General features: G+C 55.9%; 3 protein-coding genes across 6 annotated transcripts; all 3 read left to right on the forward strand.

Moving 5' to 3' along the window:
* The first annotated feature begins 5362 nt into the window (after positions 1-5362).
* STING1 (stimulator of interferon response cGAMP interactor 1) lies at positions 5363-12104 on the forward strand. Of its 4 annotated transcripts, none has more exons than XM_050979737.1 (7): positions 5363-5685; positions 5907-6315; positions 6802-6979; positions 7796-7904; positions 8062-8300; positions 10121-10307; positions 11647-12104. In XM_050979737.1, exons 1-7 carry the CDS (start codon positions 5439-5441, stop codon positions 11838-11840), a joined length of 1563 nt encoding a protein of 520 aa, XP_050835694.1. In that variant the 5' UTR covers positions 5363-5438; the 3' UTR covers positions 11841-12104. The 4 variants fall into 4 exon arrangements, with proteins under 4 accessions (XP_050835694.1, XP_050835695.1, XP_030085321.1 ...); XM_018915304.3 differs by having other exon boundaries at positions 5548-5685; positions 5907-6230; XM_030229461.2 differs by lacking the exon at positions 6802-6979 and having other exon boundaries at positions 5370-5685; positions 6169-6230.
* Positions 12105-17354: 5250 nt separating this feature from the next.
* On the forward strand, positions 17355-18464 carry SLC35A4 (solute carrier family 35 member A4). The gene is made up of 3 exons (XM_050979741.1): positions 17355-17447; positions 17553-17651; positions 17814-18464. Exons 1-3 carry the CDS (start codon positions 17433-17435, stop codon positions 18009-18011), a joined length of 312 nt encoding a protein of 103 aa, XP_050835698.1. The 5' UTR covers positions 17355-17432; the 3' UTR covers positions 18012-18464.
* A 68-nt stretch (positions 18465-18532) lies between these two features.
* Positions 18533-20356, forward strand: LOC127059063 (probable UDP-sugar transporter protein SLC35A4). The gene has a single exon (XM_050979740.1). It carries the CDS (start codon positions 18538-18540, stop codon positions 19483-19485), a length of 948 nt encoding a protein of 315 aa, XP_050835697.1. The 5' UTR covers positions 18533-18537; the 3' UTR covers positions 19486-20356.
* The last annotated feature ends 353 nt before the right edge of the window (positions 20357-20709 follow it).

Consider the following 20709-nt stretch of genomic DNA (forward strand, 5'->3'; position numbering starts at 1 on the left):
CAGGGCCGGAGCTGCTCCTGCAGCCCCCGTGGGTGTGGCTGTCCCCATCCTGGGGACACTGCTGTGCCCTGAGCTCCTACAGGAGGTACTGAGGGATCTGCTGTCTGCACCTGCCAGCACCATCCTGGCTCCCAAACACCCGAGCATCACTGCAGGAGTTCTCTGAGCCCTGCCTTGTCCTCGGGTGGCTCCTGTCTCCATGTGCCTTTCCTTCACCATCTCCCTCTGATGGGCTCTGCAGAGTCAAGTTGCAGTGCTGTATTAGGGGAAAAAACTTTTGAAGGGCTTAGGTAAAGGTACAAGGATTTAGTGGAAGAGAAACTTCCCAGCCAAGCTGGTTAAATCTAGTTATTTCAGGCCTTGATAACTTATGAGGCCTTGGTTAGAGAGTGCAAAAAAGTCACTCCAAAGGAGGAGAGACACAACTGGAAAAGGAGAAACCTCCAATTTTGGGCAACATTCAAAGAAAAGTGAAAACTCCCAGGAAAAAAGGACCAGGAGCAGCCTCTGTCCCAAAGGTGCTCTGCCCAACAGTACCACCCCAGTCATGGAATCATGGAATGGTTTGGGTTGGAAGGGACTGGAAGCTCATCATGTTCTAGTGCCAGCCTGTGACATCTACAAAATGAGTAAAAATGGTTTTTCCACCCAACATTTAAGTGGAGAATCAGTGCCACAAGACCCTGCAGTTACTGGCAGCTGACAGACTCAGAAATCACAGATTGATCCACTGACATCTACTAAATCCAAACTCTCTTTCTCCTGGGAAGGTTCTGGTGCTCCAAAAGAAGGCAGAACCCCAGTGGGCAAGGTACGTGCAGCACTCAGAGCAGCCCCAGGGATGGAGGGATGCTCCACTCTGCCACCAGGATTTTAAACTCATCATTGCTGAGGGCTCCAGGCTGGGGTCAGGGTGAGGCCAAGCATCTCTCAGACTGGGTGCATCCATGGGAAGGCATCACATCCCTTTGTGGGCTCTGTGAGCCAAGGTCAGGGCCCTGCAGAATCTGAAGGCCAAGGGGGAAACTCTCAAATCCTTGGGCCAGGACCCCTCCCTGGCCCCCTTGGCTGCCACCACCTTTGTCCCACAACTCAATGCTGGGAAAAGAAGGTTGTCCTCAGGCACCAGGTGCTCTCAGGCACCAAGTGGGATTCCTGGGGTTGTCCTGTGCAGGAGGGGCCTAAGGGGACAGGAGCTTGATAATCTTTGTGGATCCCTTCCAACTCAGGACATTCCATGGTTCTGGGGTCTGTGGAAGTGCTTGGCTCAGAAAGTGAGAGATGATGTGTGCTTAGGAGCTTCAGGAAGTTTCAGAAACTTCTTCTGCTGCCACCAGATCTCCTGCAGCACATGGTGGCTCCTCACTGCACTAGAGCCTGGCCTGGTTCACACAGCCCAAGGCCACACTGAATATTGCAGAGCACTTTATTTTTGCTATTTTGTGTCAGTAAAGCAGCCCCGTCACACGGGACCTCTGAGGGACGCTGCTGGTGCAACTGCAGCACTAAAAACACCGACTGCAGCACTTTTAGTCAAGGGACCAAAGCTACTTTTGACACCAGCCTGGCACTGGAACTCCATCCCTGCAGGTATCCCCAGTGAAAGCTGTCACTGGGCAGTCTGCCCTCAGCATGAAGCCAGCAGCTCTACCTGCTTTCCCAGGGAATGGAAAACAAGGGAATTAAAGGAAGGAAGTGCTGCTGCCATGCCCATCCTGCAGCAGAGCCAGCACTGTCAGTCACACTGCTGCTGCCTGCTCACAGCCCTTCACCCAAGGGATGCCAGGGAAAACACCCTGCTCCTGGCCTGGCTTTTGGCTGGGGACATGCCACATGTATCCAGCCTCTAGCTGGGGGCAGGTCTGGGTACCACAATATGAGGAACAGCATCCAAAGGAGGGACACGAGGATGGTGAAGGGCCCACAGGAGCAGCTGAGGGCACTTGGCCTGTCCAGCTGCAGTACAGGAGACTGAGGTCAGACCTCCCCAGGGGCTGCAGCTCTAGGATCTCTGCTCTCTGAGACCAGGGACAGCACTCAGGGGAATGCCTGGAGCTGTGTCAGAGGAATATAATCTGGATATCAGGGTGGTGGGACACTGACCAGGCTCCCTGGGGAACGGTACCGGCCTCAGAACTGGGATGCCAGAGATCAAGGAGTGTTTGGCCAATGCTCATAGGGATGGGATGGCATTGTTGGGGCACCTGTGCAGGGCCAGGAGTTGGATTGAATGGTCCTTGTGGGTCCCTTCCAGCCCAGCATATTCCAGGACTCCTTGATTCTCCTGATCTCAGCAAGGCTTGCAGTGTGTGTAGGTTGCTGTGGACAGAGTTGATTTCTCTGTCCCCCTCAGCCTCACACAGGTGTCAGCACCAGCCTGGTTGGAGGTGCCATGGTGCTGGTCCACAGAGGTGCCTTGTGGAGTTTTATATGCATCTAAAATCTTCCAGCATCATGTGTCACTTCTTGTTCCTTCTGCTTGAGAGAATAACAGCAAACAGGGACAGACAGAATGTCAATCAAGACACAATCTGGAAAAGCAAATTGTTGGCCAGATGAAGGCCATGGAGGACAATGGGGGCAGTTTCAATCCTGCCACTTCTTGTTGGCTTTGCAGAGGCCCGGGGTGGCACTGGGCAGCACTGGGCTCTCTGTTCCCAGGCAAGCTCAGATGTTCCAGGTGTCCATAGGAGGCCACAGAGATGTTTTGAGGGCTGGAGCCCCTCTGCTCTGGAGCCAGGCTGGGAGAGCTGGGGGTGCTCAGCCTGGAGAAGAGAAGGCTCCAAGGAGAGCTCAGAGCCCCTGCTGGTGCCTAAAGGGGCTCCAAGAGGAGACTTTGGACAAGGGCCTGGAGTGAAAGGGGAAATAACTTTCTACTGCCAGAAATCAGTGTTGGATGGGATGTTGGGAAGAAATTCTTCCCTGTGTGTTTCATGGGTTTTCTGGGGTTTCAGGATGAGGAAAGAGACGAGACAGTAGACTCCATGCATCAGAAGGCTTGATTTATTATGATATGATATATAAGATATAAAAACTATACTAAAAGAATAAAGCTAGAGATTTCACTACCAAGGCTATCCTAAGAATAGCAAAGAATGTGTAAACTGAAGTCTTCTCAGCCCAAGACGGGCCGAACAGGTGAATTGTGATAGGCTCTCAACTGGAAACAGTCTGACGGGGCCAATCACAGATTTCTCCCCGTTGCATTCCACAGCAGCAGATAAGAATTGTTTAGTTTGTTCCGAGGCCTCTCAGTTCTCAGGAGAGGAAAATTCCTAAGTAAAGGATTTTTCATAAACTATGTCGGTGACACCTGTGAAGGTGGTGAGGCCCTGGCACAGGGTGCCCAGAGAAGTGTGGCTGCCCCATCCCTGGAAGTGTCCAAGGCCAGGTTGGATGGGGCTTGGAGCAAGCTGATCTATAGAAAGTTGTCCCTGCCCATGGCAAGTGTTGGGAATGAGATGAACTTTAAGGTCCCTTTCCACCCCAACCATTCCATGGTTCCACAATTATATAAAACTTCATCCCTGGAGTTTAGACTCACCTCTTGGACCGGTACCACAGCTCTGCTCCGAACAGAAGTGAGACAGAAATACTGCAGCTGTTGGTGTGCTGAGGGTAGAACTGAAAGCCAGGCCAGGCTTTGAGGACGGGAGAGGCACCACCTGCTTGGGGACCTGCAGGAAGGTGGCTGGGGAGCCAGGCAGCCATCCACCACACTGAAGAGCCAAGCAGAGCAGGTCAGTGAAGCCTGGCTGGAATGGGACAAGCTTTATTCCAGCACTGGAGAAGGAAGAGATTCACTTGATGTTTTAGCCAGCCTTTTTGTTGAGGGAGCAAACACCATGTTGGCTGTACCCACAGGCCCTCCCAGGGCTGGAACACTGGCCAAAGGGTTTGCTGGGGTTTCTAAGGTACCACCCAAAGAAGCAGCTCCCTGCCAGCCCTTCCTCCCACTCTCTGGGTTTGAGAATGCTGGAGCTGTGTCCACAGAAAGGCAGCAGAGCACAGGTCTGATGAGGAGCAGCTGAGGGAGCTTGGGGGGGCTCAGCCTGGAGAAAAGGAGACTCAGGGGGGACTTTTTCTCACCACAGCTCCCTCACAGGAGGGTGCAGCCAGGTGGGGGGGTGGGCTTTGCTCCAAGGAAACAAGGGACAGGACAAAGAGAAATGGCCTCAAGCCAGCACTACTAGAGGAACTTTATGCTGGATATTAGGGAAAATTTCTTCACCCAAAAGGGATGTCAAGCACTGGCCCAGGCTGCCCAGGGCAGTGATGGAGTCTCCATCCCTGGAGGGATTTAAAAGACTTGGGGACATGGGTTAGTGGTGGACTTGGCAGTTCTGGGGAAATAGTTGGACTTTGTGGTCTCACAGGTCTCTTCCAACCTAAATAATCCTTTAATTTTATGGTTTTAATTAAATGTGAACTGTGGGCATGTCTGAATCAAGGTCCTTGTGCTGTAAGCCTGTGACAGCCTCCAGAGACCCTGGCAATGTGAGTCTGTGGGGACTGTCCTGGAACCCAGGGGCATTCCTGGTCAGAAAGCAATGGGACTCTGAGTGTGTTCTGGACAGTCACTCCCTTTCCCAGCCTGTATCTACCTAGTTTGGCTCCACAGAGGCCATGGGTGACCATGCTGAGGGTTTCGCTCAAGTGAAAGTTCTCCTCTCATCCCTACAGCCAGTTTTCTTGCCATTCCAGGTAGTTGGGTCCATCAGATGTGGTGTGAAATCCCTGATTCCTGTCCCATCCTTCAGGTGTTTGGCAGGGATTGCTGGGAGGATTTGTTCCATCCCTTTCTCAGGGTCAGAGCATTGAGCAGGCTGTAGTTCACCTCCTCAAAGCTGGGCATGAGATTTCCTTGTCCCACTCACCACGAACCTCCTGATTGCTTCAACATTCCAAAGACACCAGAGAGGAGCCTTGCCAGGGCATCATCTATCTCCCTCAGCATCCTTGAGTGCATCCCACCTGCTCTTATGGGCTTGCATATGTGTCCTATAATCCATGTTCTTCCAGGATGGAAATACCTCTCCACTGCTTGGAACAAGGAACTGGAAGTCTTGAGGGCCTCACTGGCCACCAAGAGCCTGTCTGCAGGAAGCCCCTGCTGTGTTGCCAGCACTCATGGGCACTGCTTCCCAGCCTGGCATCTCCTGGAAATGTGTGGGGTGGGGGTATCCAGGGCATTGTGAGTTCACCTTCTGCTAGACAGAACTTGAGTCTGTTTTGCCCCCGGCAACCTGCTGAGCTGAACCAATACAATCTTTGAAATCTTCTGCCCTTGGCAGATGAAATCTCAGTAAATTCTGGTTTCCTTCCTCATTCCAGTTCCCCTCAGCCTTGGGGCTTTCCAGGATGTGCAAGCTCATGGATATCGAAACCCGGTAGAGCCACCAGTGCCTGGATTTCCTGCGGGCTGAGAGATCTCATGAATGCCCTGCGTGGGAGAGCTCTGGCACTCAACAGGCTGCCCGCTGCTGCCAGAGCTTCTTTCATTTTCACTTTTCTGCGCGCTTTTCTGTGCAGCTCCACCCGCGCTCCAGAAGCCCGTCCGTGGCGGAGGCTCCGGTTGTGTGTCCGCAGCAGCCTCTGGAAGGAGCCCCAGCTGCCCAGGCGGGAGCGCAGAGCTCGGGAACCGCAGCGCAGGAAACCCGGGGCTGGCGGCTGGAAGCTGCTCCGGTGAGTGCGGCCAGAGCAGTGGCTGCGGAGCAGGGCGGGCTGGCATCCGTCTGGGAGCGGGGTGACCAGCCAGGCTGTGTCTTGCCGAGCCCATTTGGGCACAGGGGACAGCCCTAAGGCGGGAAGCGCAGGGGAGCCTTCCCAAAGAGTTGTGCGCTTTGGGATGCTCGGAGAGCGCTGGGCGCACGCATCCCCTGCTCTGCTCTTATCCGCTCCCACAGTGCTGCCGTGGGTGCTGAGGACAAGCTGCTGCCGTGGGCGCCGGGGACAAGCTGTTGCTGATCCCCCTGTCAGCCGCAGATGTCCCGGGAGCCGCGGCGGGCGCGGCAGCGCTGTGCCCCGCGGATCCCGCAGGCCCGCGGCGGGCGGGCACAGCGCGCCGTGTTCGTGCTGCTGGGGCTCTGTGCCGGGGCTCTGCTCCTCGCCGGGCAGCCCCTCGTGCCCACCGCCCGCAGCCTCGCCTTCCACTTCGCCACCCTGCAGATCGGGGAGCTGCTCAAGGGCGCCTGCTACCTGGCCGAGGAGATCTTCCACCTCGACACCAGGTGAGCCAGCGGGGCTGGTTGCCTGCCTGGGTGATCCTGGGACCACCCTGGGGACAAGCGTGTTGAACACTCGAGATGTGATGAGGTTTGCTCCTGGTCTCTGTGCCCACATGTGCCCTCTGGGGCAATGATGTGCTGTGCCCAGCAGCACATGCTGCCCTCTGTCACCCTCCTGTCCCTCTCATCTCTTGCTCCCTCTCCCACGCTCTCCCCCTCTCCCTCCTGCCCAGCTCCCCCAGATGTCCATGGATGTCTCCTCTCCTTGTGTACTTTCCCTGGGGATCAGGTCTTGGCCCACAGCCTTTCCCCATCACCCAGTGATGGAGGGCAGGGGGGTGTTGTCTCCCTTTGCTGTCCAGGGTGACATTCCATCTGCTCCGTCTGAGTCCCACAGGTCTCAGACACCCAAGCTCTCTCCTGGCTGGGGGCACTGGGGTGTGCTGGGCAGGGTCCCACACCACTCTGTAGTGGAAGGTTGGTGTCAGCCAGGAGATGGGAGCAGCCCTGGCCACGGCTGCTCAGGGTGGGTAGATGGCCACAAGCCTGACTCCTGTCTCCCTCTCCCACCCAGGCACCATGGCAGCTTCTGGAGGGCCCTGAGCACCTGCTTCCCCCCACACTGGCACGGGCCCATGCTGCTCGTCTGTGGCTCAGCCTACGTGGCTCTCTTTGGTGATGGGCAGCAACTTGGCCTCCACCTCATCCTGGCCAGTCTGTGCCAGCTCCTCCTCCTTGCCCTGGGGCTCCGGGTAAGGTTCCCACATCCCCAGCCTGGCTGGCTGCCCGGGGAACCCTTCAGCCCTGAGCAGCCATGGGGGCATGTAGTCAGCTCTACATGGCCTCTGCATGTCCAGCCCACCCAGAGTCAGCCTGGTGGGAGAAGCACTCTCAGCTTAACCCTGCAGAGCTGATCTCCCTGACCCCATGCTGCCAGGAGCATTGGCATTAGGAGGGCCAGGCTGCCTGCTAATGAGCACAACCATTCCAGGTGATGGCATGCCCCCCCCCCCGACACAAAAAACAGGGGAATTTTAAATCTGTCAGTCAAGCTGGTGTTTGAGGGGAAAGCAGAGCCTGTGTGTTCTCAATTCTCAGTGAGGTGTGTGGGCAGAGCCAAGCCCCAGGTGCCTCTGCAGCAGTGGGAGGGCTCTGCTGTGCTCCAGCGATGCTGGAAGGGTCACACAGGCTGCAGAAGGTGCTTCTATCAGGTGCCTGTGAGACAGGACACTCATCTCCGCCTAAATGCACACACAGAGCTGGCAGAGGCCACTGGGAATGTCTCCTCTCCCATGCTGGAAGCACAGGGCAGATGCACAAGTTGCACTGGGACACAGGATCCCAGTGGAAGGTGCAGCCAGGGAAATGCCTGGCTCACTCCAGCCCCAGTTCCCTCCTCTGTAGGGGCTATCAGTGGCTCTGCCCTGCACGATGGGGGAAGGGGCTGGTGGGGTTGTTCACTCTCCAGCTCTCTTTGGAGTTCTCCAGTCCCTGTGGAGAACTGACTGTTGCAGAAGGGCCCAGGTGGCAGCTGTCATCACCTGGTCTGTCTGTCCTTCCCTCCACAGAAGCCCTCAGCAGTGGAGATGTCTGAGATGTCTGAGAGGTCCAAGCAGAACGTTGCTAATGGGCTTGCCTGGTCCTTTTATGTTGGGTACCTAAAAATAGTCCTGCCACGTACGTAGCTGTTTCCCTGCATTCCCTTGCCTACAGATAGAAATAGCTCCTAATAACAATCCTCCCACTTTTACAGTGTTAGCAGGGAAATGGGGAGCAAGGCAGAATGCAGCCGTACTCACACCAGGCACCTCTGCCTGATGCTCTCTTCCACCAGGGGTGAAAAAGTCCATGGAGGAATTCAGCAGAGCCAATCCCAACCTGCCAGCATGCAGAAAGACCTGGAAGCTCCACATCTTGGTCCCTCTGAGCTGTGATGTCTATGATGACCTGGAGAAAGCTGACAGCAATATCCAGTATGTGACAGAGCTCACTGAAACCACCCTGGCCCGAGCTGGCATCAAAAAGAGGGTCTACAAACACAGCCTCTATGCAATCACAGATGAAGAAAACCAGGTATGCTGAGAGCAGCATTGGGAGCATCATCCCAAAAGCCTTGCTGGCCCCAGAAGTGGCCCTAAGGACAGGAGACTGTCACCTCTCCTGTTAGATATTCCCAGCTTTCACCAGGCTTCCATGAGACGGACACATCCCATTCCTGTACTCCTTCCTGCTGGCTGCCTCCTCCCAGGCTCAGCTGCAGGGATGGTGGGCTTGCTTAACCCCTCCTGGAGCTGACTGAAGTCCAGAAAACAGTAGAAAACTGAGCAGAAAAAAGCAGATGTGGGCTATGGAGCATCACTTCCCATAGGATTAATGTTTCCTTGTGTTGTAAAGAGGTGCTCGAAGATGTCTGTGTGAGTCATTATTTGACTCCCTTCTTTCCCCCAGTCACCCTTTCCTAGGCTGGTGAGCCCTAAATCTCTTCAGCTCACATTGCATTCATCTCCTCCCACATCTCTGGGCAGACTGGCCCCTGTCCCTTCCCCTTGGAGGAGGCAACACCCTAGTGCTGTGCATGGAGACATTGGCAGAGCTCTGCTCCTCACCTGGATCCCCTGGTTTGCCCTTTGGCAGTGGCTGAGCTCTGAGCTGCAGTTTTTAAAGCCCAGCCTGCAGGGACCCCGAGCATCTCCTGCCCTGCTCCGGGGGAAGCACAGTCGACTGCAGGTTTTTCCTGCTGTGCTGCACACACTGATGCTGTGTTCCTTCTGCCAGGCTCCTGCTGAGTCACTCTGCTCCCTGGGAGCTCCAGCAGCTCTGAGCCTGGACCTGGCCTTCCAGTAATATTTGCCCCTCAGCTTCCTGCCCAGTCCCTCACAGTGAGCAGGGCCCATGGAAGGCACCTGCCTCAGGGCACAGCAGTAACTGCCCGCCAAGGCTGGGAACTTCCTGCTTCTCTGTATTTACCTGGGACCACATTCCTTCTAATTCACTCCATTAAGTTTTCCAGTTTACCCAGTGTAAGACTGACTGGTAACACCACTCCTCCTTGGCATGTTTATGGCTTTATCAGATTTCTCTTGGTTTCTTTGCTCAACCTCCTTCCAGCTGTGCCTCCACCTTTCCAATGTTTATGCTCTGCTCTCCAGCTCTCTGTTAGGATGCTCAGACTTAGAATAATGGACTCACAAAATATGCTGGGTTGGAAGGGACCCACAAAGATTATCAAGTCCAATCCCTGGGCCTGCACAGACACCCCAACAATCCCACCCTGTGCCTGGGAGCATTGTCCAAGAGCTCCTGGAGCTCTGGCAGCCTGGGGGCTGGGACCATTCCCTGTTCAAGGTCCCCCTGTACCCTCTGGGGGAAGAACCTTTTCCTGATATCCAACCTAACCCTGCCCTGACACAGCTCCAGCCGTTCCCTGGGTCCTCTCACTGGTCACAGAGAGCAAAGATTGGTCACTGGTCACAAAGAGCAAAGATTGCTGTCCCCTCCACTTTCCTTTGTATAGCAGAAAGCCACCAAGAAGGTGTGATCACAGGGAAGGGATGTCTCCATACGGGACAAAATTCCATGGGGAAGATCACCCTCCAGGCTGCTCTTGGGAGCACTGACAAAGCCACTGGCTGCCCCACCATGAGCAAAGGCAGCTCCCTGAGCCCTCCTGGAAGAGGGGACACCTGGACCTGTCAGGCCAGTTACCCTTTCCCTCCTCTGCAAGAGGCAGGGGGACACAGGGGCCAGACCCAGTATCTCTGTCCCAGTGTTCCCAGCACAAGGCAGGCCAAGGAGCTGCCAAGAGGTCCTAAGTTCTGTGCCCAGTGCCAGGGTCTCCCAGCAGCCCTTTGCCAGTCCTCCTGTCCCCATGTCTTGTCCTTGCACCCCTGCAGCTCTGGCACTGTGCTGTGGAATATGCCACCCCACTGCAGACCCTGTATGCCATGTCCCAGGATGAGTGTGCTGCCTTCAGCCGGGAGCAGCGCCTGGAGCAGGCCAAGCTTTTCTACAGGACCTTGGAGGAGATCCTGAAAGGCTCCAAGGAGTGTGCAGATACATACAGGCTCATTGCCTACGAGGGTGAGTGAGGGGAAAGGGGCTGGGGTGCCCAGGACAGTGGCTATGCAGGGCTCGGCTGATGTCCCCCATCAGCCATAGTGCCATGGTGGCCCCTGCTGCCACGAGAGGAAGGGAGGGGCTGCATTGCCCCATGAAATAGGAATGTCACTGAGCCTGGCATTCCTGGCTGGCTGAGGGAGGGCATTGTCCCACTCTGCTCTGGGCTGGGGCAGCCTCACCTCGAACCCAGGGACAGGTCTGGGCACCACAATATGAGAAAGATCTAAAGCTGTTAGGGAGTGTCCAAAAGAGGGACATGGGGTGGTGAAGTGCCCAGAGGAGCTGCTGAGGGCACTTGGCCTGTCCAGCTGCAGCACAGGACACTGAGGTCAGGCCTCACTGGAGGCTGCAGCTCCTCCTGAGGGGCTGCTCCAATCTCCTCTCCCTAGGACCAGGGACAGGACCTGAGGGAACAGCTGGAGCTGTGCCAGGGGGATTTAGTCTGGATATCAGGAAAGGGTTCTTCCCCCAGAGGGTGGTCAGGCACTGACCAGGCTCCCCCAGGAATGGTCCCAGCCCCAGGACTGCCAGAGCTAAAGGAGTGTTTGGACAAAGCTCTGGGACTCAGTGTCTGTGCAGGGCCAGGAGTTGGACTGGATAATCCTTGTGGATCTCTTCCAGCTCAGGGTATTCCATGATTCCATAATTCTAAGGACTTCCTGCTGTGGGTCTGAGGAGCAGGGAAGGTGGTGGCAGCACTGGTTGTCCCAGCTGAAGTCCCCAAGCGACCTGAGACAAGCTGTCTGCTGCAAGCATTGAGTATAACAGCAGGCATCCGGGGCAAGCAGCCACTCCCCTCACTGTTGATGTTCCTGGAAGAAGTTGCTGGGGCTGTCACGCCCTCCCCAGCAGTGGGATGAGTGTGTGCTGGCTTAGTGCCATTCCTGCTGACAGGGGATGGGAGGGAGTGAGGCTTTCCCTCATTCCCATCATCTTTTCATCTCCCATCTCCTCACCTCCACCAGATGAAATCAGCATCTTGCTTTAATTAATGTCGGTTTTTTCAGAGGAAACTCAGCACTCTCCCTGATGGGGAGAAGCATTTCCATGCAGTGAGGCAGTTCCCATCACAAGCACTACTGGGAATCCAGCACATAGTGCCTGTAATTTTACACTCCTCCCCTCACTTTGTGTTTGAACTTTTCCCCTCTGCCATGCAGAAAGTGGGAAGTAAAAGCTGTATTTTGACCATGCAGGAAATAGTGCGTATTTGGGGGCCTCTCACAGAGACTTTGCTCCCTGCCCAGAGCTCTGCCTCAGGACAACCAGTGAAGGAGGGTTTGTCTTTCTTCTGTTCCAGAGCCAGAAGAAGCAGAGACCCACTTTTTGTCCAGAGAGATCGTGTGGCACTTGCGGCAGGAGCATCACGAGGAGATTGCTGTGCTCGAGGGGAGCCACCCGCCCAGCCCATCCACAACCCTGGACTCGGCAGAGCTCAACCTGCAGATCAGTGTGTCAGACCTGCCACAGCCCCTGCGCACTGATGGCTTCTGACACAGCCCCTCACTGCCCCTGGGGGTTTGGCTCACCCTTCCCCAGCCCCTTCCTCCTGGAGCAAGTGCTATCCATGGCTGCAACCCCCAGCTCCCATCCAAACCTCCTGTGCACCACGGTTACTGGAGCAGCTGACTCAGCCCACAGCCCTGTGACAAGCTTCCCATTTTCTTTGTTATGTACAGCTCTGATGTTCTTCTGTGGGTGTATTGTTTTTTTTATCTGTTTTAATTTGTGTCATATAAAGCACTTTCCTCTCTGGGACCAGTTGCATTATCCTAAATTTTGGACACAATGTGCAGTCTGCCTCATGTGGGATAGGAAAAGGTTTTTCCCTCAGAGGGTGGTTGGGCACTGAACAGGGAATGGTCATGGCTCTAAGGCTGCCAGAGCTCCAGGAGCACTTGGGTGATGCTGTCAGGGACAGGGTGGGGTTGTGGGGTGTCTTTACAGGGCCAGGAGTTGGCCTGGATGATCCTTGTGGGTCCCTTCCAGCCCAGGATATTCCATGATTCTGCGGTGTTGGATGGGGCTTTGGAAATGCCAGCCACAAGTGTGCCTGTGTGTGCTGGGACAAACACACCCAGCCCACGTGGCTGGATTCATGGGGCAGTTCTACAGGCACAGGGAGCCTGTGCAGGACTTGCAGGGGAGCCTCCAGCCCGACCAATAGTGTTGGTGGCAGAGCAGGCTCACCCAGGATGGGGAGATGCTGGGCAGGCACAGGCTGGAGCTGATGGAGCTGGCACAACAGCCTTGCTCCTGCCCTGGGCTGCCCAGCTCCTTTTAGAATCACAGAAGCCTGGAATCACTAAGGCTGGCAAGGCCCTTTAAGGTCATTAAATCCAACCATTAACCCAGCACTGCCAAGGTTACCACTAACCTGTGCCCCCAGGTGCCACATCCATGTGGTTTTAATATTTCCAGGGGACAGTGAGTGTCCTGCACAGTGCATTCCAACACCTGACAGCGCTTTCAGTGAAGAAATTCTTCCTGATGTGCAAACTAAACCTCCCCTGGGGCAGTTTGAGGTCTTTTCCTCTGGTTCTGTGCCTTGTTCTTTGGGAGCAGAGCTGCACCTCGCTGTTAAGGAGTTGTAGAAAGGGAGATGATGCCGTCTGACCCTCCTTTTCTCCAGGCTGTGTCCCCCCTCAGCTCCCTCAGCTGCTCCTCATCTTGTGCTCCAGACCTTTCCCCAGCTCCATTCTCTGGACATGCTGCAGCCCCTCAATGTCTTTCTTGTTGAGAGGGGCCCAGAACTTGACAGAGAATTCCAGGTGCCTCACCTGGGCTATAGATGTAGGACTCCACCTTTCATGCACATGGGAGAACATGGTGGGAGATCTCTCCCCAGCTCCAGCCCAGTGAGCTTTCAGGAGAGATTTGGTTGCACGTTGGTCCTGCTGGGACTGGGAATTGGAACCCATTTCAGGATGCAGTAAAACCTTAATCTGCAGCCTAATCTCTGGGTACTGCATCTGTGCAAAAAATGGCAAAAATGACAGATGAAAGGGCTGTGAAGGGAGGGTTGGGACAGTAAAGGCCATTGCAAAGAGGCAGCTGGTTTGCAGAGGTAACAGGAATCTTTGCTGAGCCTCCAGGATGTGCCAAGTGCCTGGTGCTGGACTGTCTGGAGAGGGAAGACAGCAGGTGAGGGACCTGATAGAAGACAACATGAGGGCAGGGAGATGACTGTGGGTCTGGCCCTGGGGTGTGGGCAGGACGTGGGTCCTAGTCACCTGAGCAGTGTTCCCAAGGGCACAGAGCAAATGCTGTGGGCAATGCTGTGGGCACCTGCTGAGATGCAAGGGAAATGTGTCAGGGTCGAGCTCAACAACACAGCCAGCAGCAGCTGTGTAAGTAGCAAAGCCACTGCAGCCCCCGAGGGCTCACACCTTCAACTCCCTCCTTGTGGGGCACAGCTCCGTGTCCTCCTTAATGCCCTGCTCCCTCCTCACGTGGAAGCTTCTTATCTTGCCCATCACTGCAGCCAGGCTGGGCTGGAGATGCTGATAAGCTCAGGCCATATTAGAAGGGGACAGGTTGAAAGGCAGGCACAAGCCCAGAGGAAATCTGACAGCACAACCTTGTTCCAGCAGCAGCCGTGCTGCCAGCCAAAGGCTCAGCTCCTGCCACTGCTCAAGGGCACAGCCAGGGCCAAGGTGAAAGCCTTTGCTGGCAGTGGGAACTGGAGGCAGGGCTGGATCAGAGGCAGGAAAATCAAACCTCAGAAGTGGCAGCTCGCTGCTAAGCTGGCAAACACAGGATAACCAGTGTCCCCTGGAGCTCTCCAACAGCACAAATAGCTTGGTTTCAGTGCTAATCACAGCATCCCACAGCAGGTCTGACTCAGACTCGGCTCTCTGCTTGGAGGCAGACCCATCCTGGTCCATGGGGAGCAGCAATGCCACCACACCTCAGCAAGGGGAGCTGAGTGGCTCCAGGGGCCACCACAATCCAGCAGGTCCCAGGTGCAGCAGGGAGGGAGGTTCACAGCCAGGATCCTGCTGAGCAAGGCACAGAATGGCTGCATCCTCCCTCCAGCCAGGGCTAGGGCCAGGCTCAGCTTAGACACAGCAAGGACAGGGCTTCTCCCAGCCCTCCCTCACATCCCAGCTGTTTTCCCACCAGAAATCCCAGGAGCCACCAGCAGTGACCCATCCATGCTGCCCCACGCAGCACAGAGCCTTGGTGTGTGACTTGAGGGGCTGAGAGCTGAGCTCCCTCACAGACCCTCTGAGGGCAGGTGCTCAGCTTCCACCATGACCTAGAAAAACTCATCCTCAAGGAATCACAGAATGGGTTGGCTTGGAAGGGACCTTAAAAGCTCATCTCATTCGACCCCTGCCATGGCAGGGACACTTCCACCATGCCAGGCTGCTCCAAACCCCATCCAGCCTGGTCTGGGATACTGCCAGGGATCCAGGGACAGTGACAGCTTCTCTGGGCACCCTGTGCCAGGGCCTGCCCACCCTGCCAGGGAACAATTCCTTCTCCAGTAGAGAGATATATAACCTCCTCTCTGCCATGTTGTCCTGCAGCTGGTGAGGCTGGCAACGGGTTCACCTCTCTAGAGGTGACAGCAGTGACTGATCACAGGGCTCTGCTGCCCTCACATGTTTTTTACCAGCACCCAAATTTTCCAAGTCAGCCTTGCACTAAGTGGCACTTTTCAAGTTGTGACTGTGTTCCAAGAAAGGCCCTTGGACTCACTCACATAGTTTTATTTATTTTATTTTATTTATTTTATTTTATTTTATTTTATTTTATTTTATTTTATTTTATTTTATTTTATTTTATTTTATTTTATATTTTATTTTATTTTATCCTTTCATGAAGTAAAAATCCTGCTTGAAAAGCAGCTGGTTGGAAGTGGCTGAGAAAAATGTCAGGTTCACTAAATCCACACCTGCCTCTGGGTAAATCTGGAATCCTGCAAAGCAAGGAAAGAGCAGCTCAGCCTTCAGCAATGGTTGGATTTAAACTGGCTATTAATATTAATAACAATATTAATGCTTCTTCTTTGGGCTGCACCTGCCACTGCCTCCTGAGTCCCTTTCCTTTCCTTTTCCCAGTGCTCAGGGGGAGCAGTGTAACATACACTGGGAATGTATCTAAATTAACTTGGAGAGCAGCAGCCCCACAGCCCAGAAGGCTTCACAGAGCTGCCTCCGTGCTGGCATAACACCCACAAGAGTATCACACAAATAACCCCCAGCACCACAGGCTTTAATTAAATTGTGCCAAGCCCCTGAAACCAACATTCCCCACAGTTGCTCAGTCGTGCCTGCAGTTCTGCAGTGCCTGTTTACCGAGCTGGAAGTGCTGCAGCCGGGGTTTCACTGGCACCTTTAGCAGCTGTGTCAGCTGGAGCGTGGCCCCAGCACGGCCCTGTGGGGCTCTGGGATCACACCAGAGGGGCAACAGCCCCAGGCTGTGCCAGAGACTGGATACTGAGGAGAAGTTCTTCACTGAGAGGGTTGAGCACTGTGCCAGGGTGCCAGGACTGGATACTGAGGAGAAGTTCTTCACTGAGAGGGTTGAGCACTGTGCCAGGGTGCCAGGACTGGATACTGAGGAGAAGTTCTTCACTGAGAGGGTTGAGCACTGTGCCAGGGTGCCAGGACTGGATACTGAGGAGAAGTTCTTCACTGAGAGGGTCGAGCACTGTGCCAGGGTGCCAGGACTGGATACTGAGGAGAAGTTCTTCACTGAGAGGGTCGAGCACTGTGCCAGGGTGCCAGGACTGGATACTGAGGAGAAGTTCTTCACTGAGAGGGTCGAGCACTGTGCCAGGGTGCCAGGACTGGATACTGAGGAGAAGTTCTTCACTGAGAGGGTCGAGCACTGTGCCAGGGTGCCAGGACTGGATACTGAGGAGAAGTTCTTCACTGAGAGGGTTGAGCACTGTGCCAGGGTGCCAGGACTGGATACTGAGGAGAAGTTCTTCACTGAGAGGGTCAAGCACTGTGCCAGGGTGCCAGGACTGGATACTGAGGAGAAGTTCTTCACTGAGAGGGTCGAGCACTGTGCCAGGGTGCCAGGACTGGATACTGAGGAGAAGTTCTTCACTGAGAGGGTTGAGCACTGTGCCAGGGTGTCCAGGCCATGCTGGAGTCCCTGTCCCTGAAGTGTTCCAAACACGTCTGGGTGTGGCTAGTGGCAGCTGGCAGCTTTTTAATGATTTTTTGGATTGTCAGGGCTGTGTTGATGGTTGGATTGGATGATCACAGAATCGTTTGGGTTGGAAAAGAACTCCAAAGAAATTTTTGTTATTTCTTTATTCTGTTATTTCTGGGAGGGTATGTGCAAATACCTCCCTGGAGCTGAGGAGTGCCCATGACAGCAACTCCGACAGGCACTGAGAGAGGTGAAAAGCATCAATATCTGTTCAGTAATTACTTTACTACCTTTAATATCCTTTAGTATCAATATTGCTTCAAAAATATTGCACTCCTTGAGTAGCTAGAGCTACCTACACTGTGTGGTAAAAAATTCTGAATAAGGTCTTTTAGCATAATCCTTTCAATCATTAATTATTTTATTTATAGAAATATTTTTGGGTTGCCATCCTTAATCCTGAAGGACAAAATCATATACAGTCACAATTGCACAGCTTTAGACATAAACCACTGGCCAAGCCTGGGACTGGACCAGACTCCTCACGGAGGACGAGCCCAGGGAAACTGTGGAGCTTGGGACCCCCATCCAGGCTGCCCCCAGGGGCGACACGGGGGCTGGGTCCTGGAAGCCCTGACGGCGCTGAGGGGCGGCCATGAGCTCTGTGAGCCTGGCCCGGAGGTGCCGGTGCCAGGCAGGGCCGGTGCGGGGCCGGTACCGCGCCAAGACCGAACCGCGCCTCAAGCGGCAACACCGCTCCCCCAACATGGCGCCGGCCGAGCGGTGTGAGGGAGCAGAGATATCACGTGACTCCGTTCCACCCAATCAGCGTCGGGTGCCGCCTCCATGGCGGGAAGGGGCGCGCGGGAGGAGTCGCTGCCCCCCGTGACAACCAATCAGCGGCGGCCTGGCGGCAGAGGTGTCACGTGCATCCCCGCCAGCCAATGAGCGGCGGGCGGCGGCGGCGCCAAGATGGCGGACGATAAGGTGAGCGGGGAGGGCTGGGGCTGAGCGGCCGCCGGGGCTGCGGGGAGGTCGCACCGGTTCTTCCCTCGGCATGGGGGGCGGGAATCACCTCCGTGTCTCCCGCAGGACTCTCTGCCTAAGCTGAAGGACCTCGCCTTCCTGAAAGGGCAGCTGGAGAGCCTGCAGCGCAGGGTGGAGGACGAGGTGCAGGCCGGCGTGGGGCAGGTAACGTGCGGGCTCAGGGCGGGCCCGCCGCCCCCTCTGAGAGGGACTGGTGGGGGAAGAGCAAATCCCAGGGTAAAAACAGCCCACAGCTCATCCCTGGGGCATGTCCTGTGTCGCCCCCTCCCCGATGCCGCCCGGTGCCTCACTGCGTTCTCCCCTCAGGACGGATCGCTTCTGGCATCGCCCTTACTCAAAGGCTTCCTGGCGGGATACCTGGTAGCCAAGCTCCGCTTCTCCGCCGTCCTGGGCTTCGTGGCCGGCACCTGCACCGGGATTTACGCCGCCCAGAACTATGCCGTGCCCAACGTTGAGAAGACGATTCGGGACTATGTGAATTCACTGAAAAAAGGTCGGGACTAGCGAGGAGGAGCCCGGAGGCAGCAGGGACTGCAGGAACGGTGCTCCTTAGGTAGCAGGCACAGAGCACACCTAGGGCTCTGGGAGGCACATAACCTGCACCCTTCTTTTCCCTGGAAAAGGTTTTTCACTACATCGCTGCCACACGTCAGGGGGCTGGTGATGGGTGTTTGTTGGGCATCATGGCAGCAGTGATCACTGCACTAACCCACAGCAGCTTGAGAGCACTGAGGGGCTGCCAGCTGCCTTTTCCCCTTACCTTTCCCTGTGACCCTATGGACTGAGGTCACCTGTGTGCCCTTTGCCCTGGCAATGTGCTTTGTGTGGCTTCTCAGGAAGGCTTGTAGTTCTCCTCATAACCAGAGACAACACCCTGCCCTCCTGCTGCATCACGAATGTTGCAGGGAACATCGTGCTTGAATCAGGCTCATTAAATTCTTGGTATTTGGTCTCTTCCGTGTTGCAGGGTGAGAGTCTGTGTGGCCTCTCTGCACTGGCAGCAGCTCACCCGTGCCGGCTCTCACCCAAAATGGGGATGTTTGGGAACGCTGCTGGCTCTGCCAACAGGCTGCTCCACAGGGGGCTGTGGGCAATGATGCTGCTGCTCTCTGTGGCCATCTACGGCTCCCACGCCCCCCTCCTGACCCTCTGCAAGGTGGACGGGGCAATCCCCTTCAGTTCCACGTCCGTGGTGGTCCTGGTGGAGCTGACCAAGCTGGCACTGTCTCTGCTGTTCCTGCTGCCAGGGGCGCGGGAGCCGCTGCCGGTGGCACTGTCCTGGCGTCACGCCGCGCCCTTCGCCCTCTCCGCCCTGCTCTACGCTGCCAACAACAACCTGGTGGTGCACATGCAGCTCTTCATGGACCCCAGCACCTTCCAGGTGCTCAGTAACCTGAAGATCGTCAGCACGGCGCTGCTCTACAGCCTCCTGCTGCGCCGGCGCCTGGGCGCGCGCCGCTGGCTGGCCCTGCTGCTGCTGCTGGCCGCCGGCGTCACCTACAGTTGTGGGGGGCTGCGGGGACACGAGGACCCCCGAGGGACGCGCCTGCACGTCACCCCCGTGGGGCTGCTGCTGCTCTCCGTCTACTGCCTCATCTCTGGCCTCTCTGCTGTCTACACCGAAGCCATCCTGAAAAGCCAGGCGCTGCCCCTCAGCCTCCAGAACATCTTCCTGTACTTCTTTGGGGTGCTCCTCAACCTGATGGGCTCCGTGTGGAGCGGCATGGAGGGCGGGTTCCTGGAGGGCTTCTCCCCGTGGGTGCTGCTGGTTGTGCTCAGCCAGGCTCTGAATGGCCTCATCATGTCCGTGGTGATGAAGCACAGCAGCAACATCACCAGGCTGTTCATCATCTCCTGCTCCATCCTGGTCAATGCTCTCCTCTCTGTTGCCCTCTTCAACCTGCAGCTCACCCTCCTCTTCTTTGTGGCCGTGGCTTGCATTGGCCTGGCTGTGCACCTGTACTATGGAGTCACATAGTCACTGCCTTCCTCCCACGTATCTGGGCAGCCCAAGCCCTTCCTTGGGGCTGGAATCATTCCTGGTGGGAGCCTGCACAGCTCCAAGGATCCCCAGGGGAGGAGTGCTGCATGAGTGAGCACCCTGCCCCTGCTTCTACAGGGAAACTGCCCTGCTCCAGTCCAGCTAGGCTCTGTGCCATGGGGCTCCCATGGGATCAGGCATGCCCAGCCTTAGGGAGGTCCTGAACCCCTTCTGCATGTCTCATAGTCTTGAGATGTGCCAGGGGAGGTTTAGGTTGGACCTTAGGAGTAATTTCTTCACAGAAGGGGTGATTAAACATTGGAAGGGACTGCCCAGGGAGATGGTGTAGTCACCATCACTGGAGGTGTTTAAGGACTGGGCATGGCACTTAATGCCATGGTCTAGGTGACAGGGTGATGTCAGGTTACAGGTTTGACTCCATGATCCCAGAGGTCTTTTCCCACATAAATGATTTTGGGACTCTGTGTCCCTTGTCCTCAAGCTGCTTCACACCACAGTGGCCTGGGAGTGCCCTGGCAGTATTGGCCCTGCCATGCCTCCTGCCAGCCCAGCATGGGACTGGTGCTGTTTCAGCTCCCATGGATGCTGCTTGATCCCTGCCATTCCTGGTGCTGCTTCCTTGGCCCTATCCCACCTCCATGGTTTTCCAGCCTAGCCCTGCCTGGAGCCCTGCTGTCCTCAGGCCCCATTTCCGCTTCCTGGGCACAGTGTCTCTGCAGAGCAGCCAGGGACTGGGGCATGAGGGAACCTTCACCTGCTCCCCAAAAGGGGGATGCCCCCCCAGATTTGTACCGAGTTTCTGGCAGGCAGAGGCCACCCATGGTATTAAAGCTGCGGTTCAACAGCATCCGTATGTCTGTCCTGTGTCTGCCTGTCCTGCGGGATGGTGGCTGTGCCCCTGGGACAGGTTTGGGGGCCAGGGGTATGTCTGAGCCTGACTACACTCATGGCTGAGGAGCACCCACTTTATTCCATGTGGCTACAGCTCGGGGCTGGCAGCACTCCCAGCAGGCTGAGCCTGTGCTCCCAACAGGCAGGTTCCCAGCACAGAGCAAGCTTTTCCCTCGGGAGCAGCAGAGCAGCAGCCGCGGAGGCTGGGATAACTCATAAGGCTGGGGCTGCCCAGTCTCCTGGCATCGCTGGTGGCTCAGTGCAAGAACCCAGTCCTGCCAGGCCAGCTGTCCCCACACCCCGGCCGTG

Source organism: Serinus canaria, chromosome 13, assembly GCF_022539315.1.
Source record: "Serinus canaria isolate serCan28SL12 chromosome 13, serCan2020, whole genome shotgun sequence".
Classification (NCBI taxonomy): Eukaryota; Metazoa; Chordata; class Aves; order Passeriformes; family Fringillidae; genus Serinus; species Serinus canaria.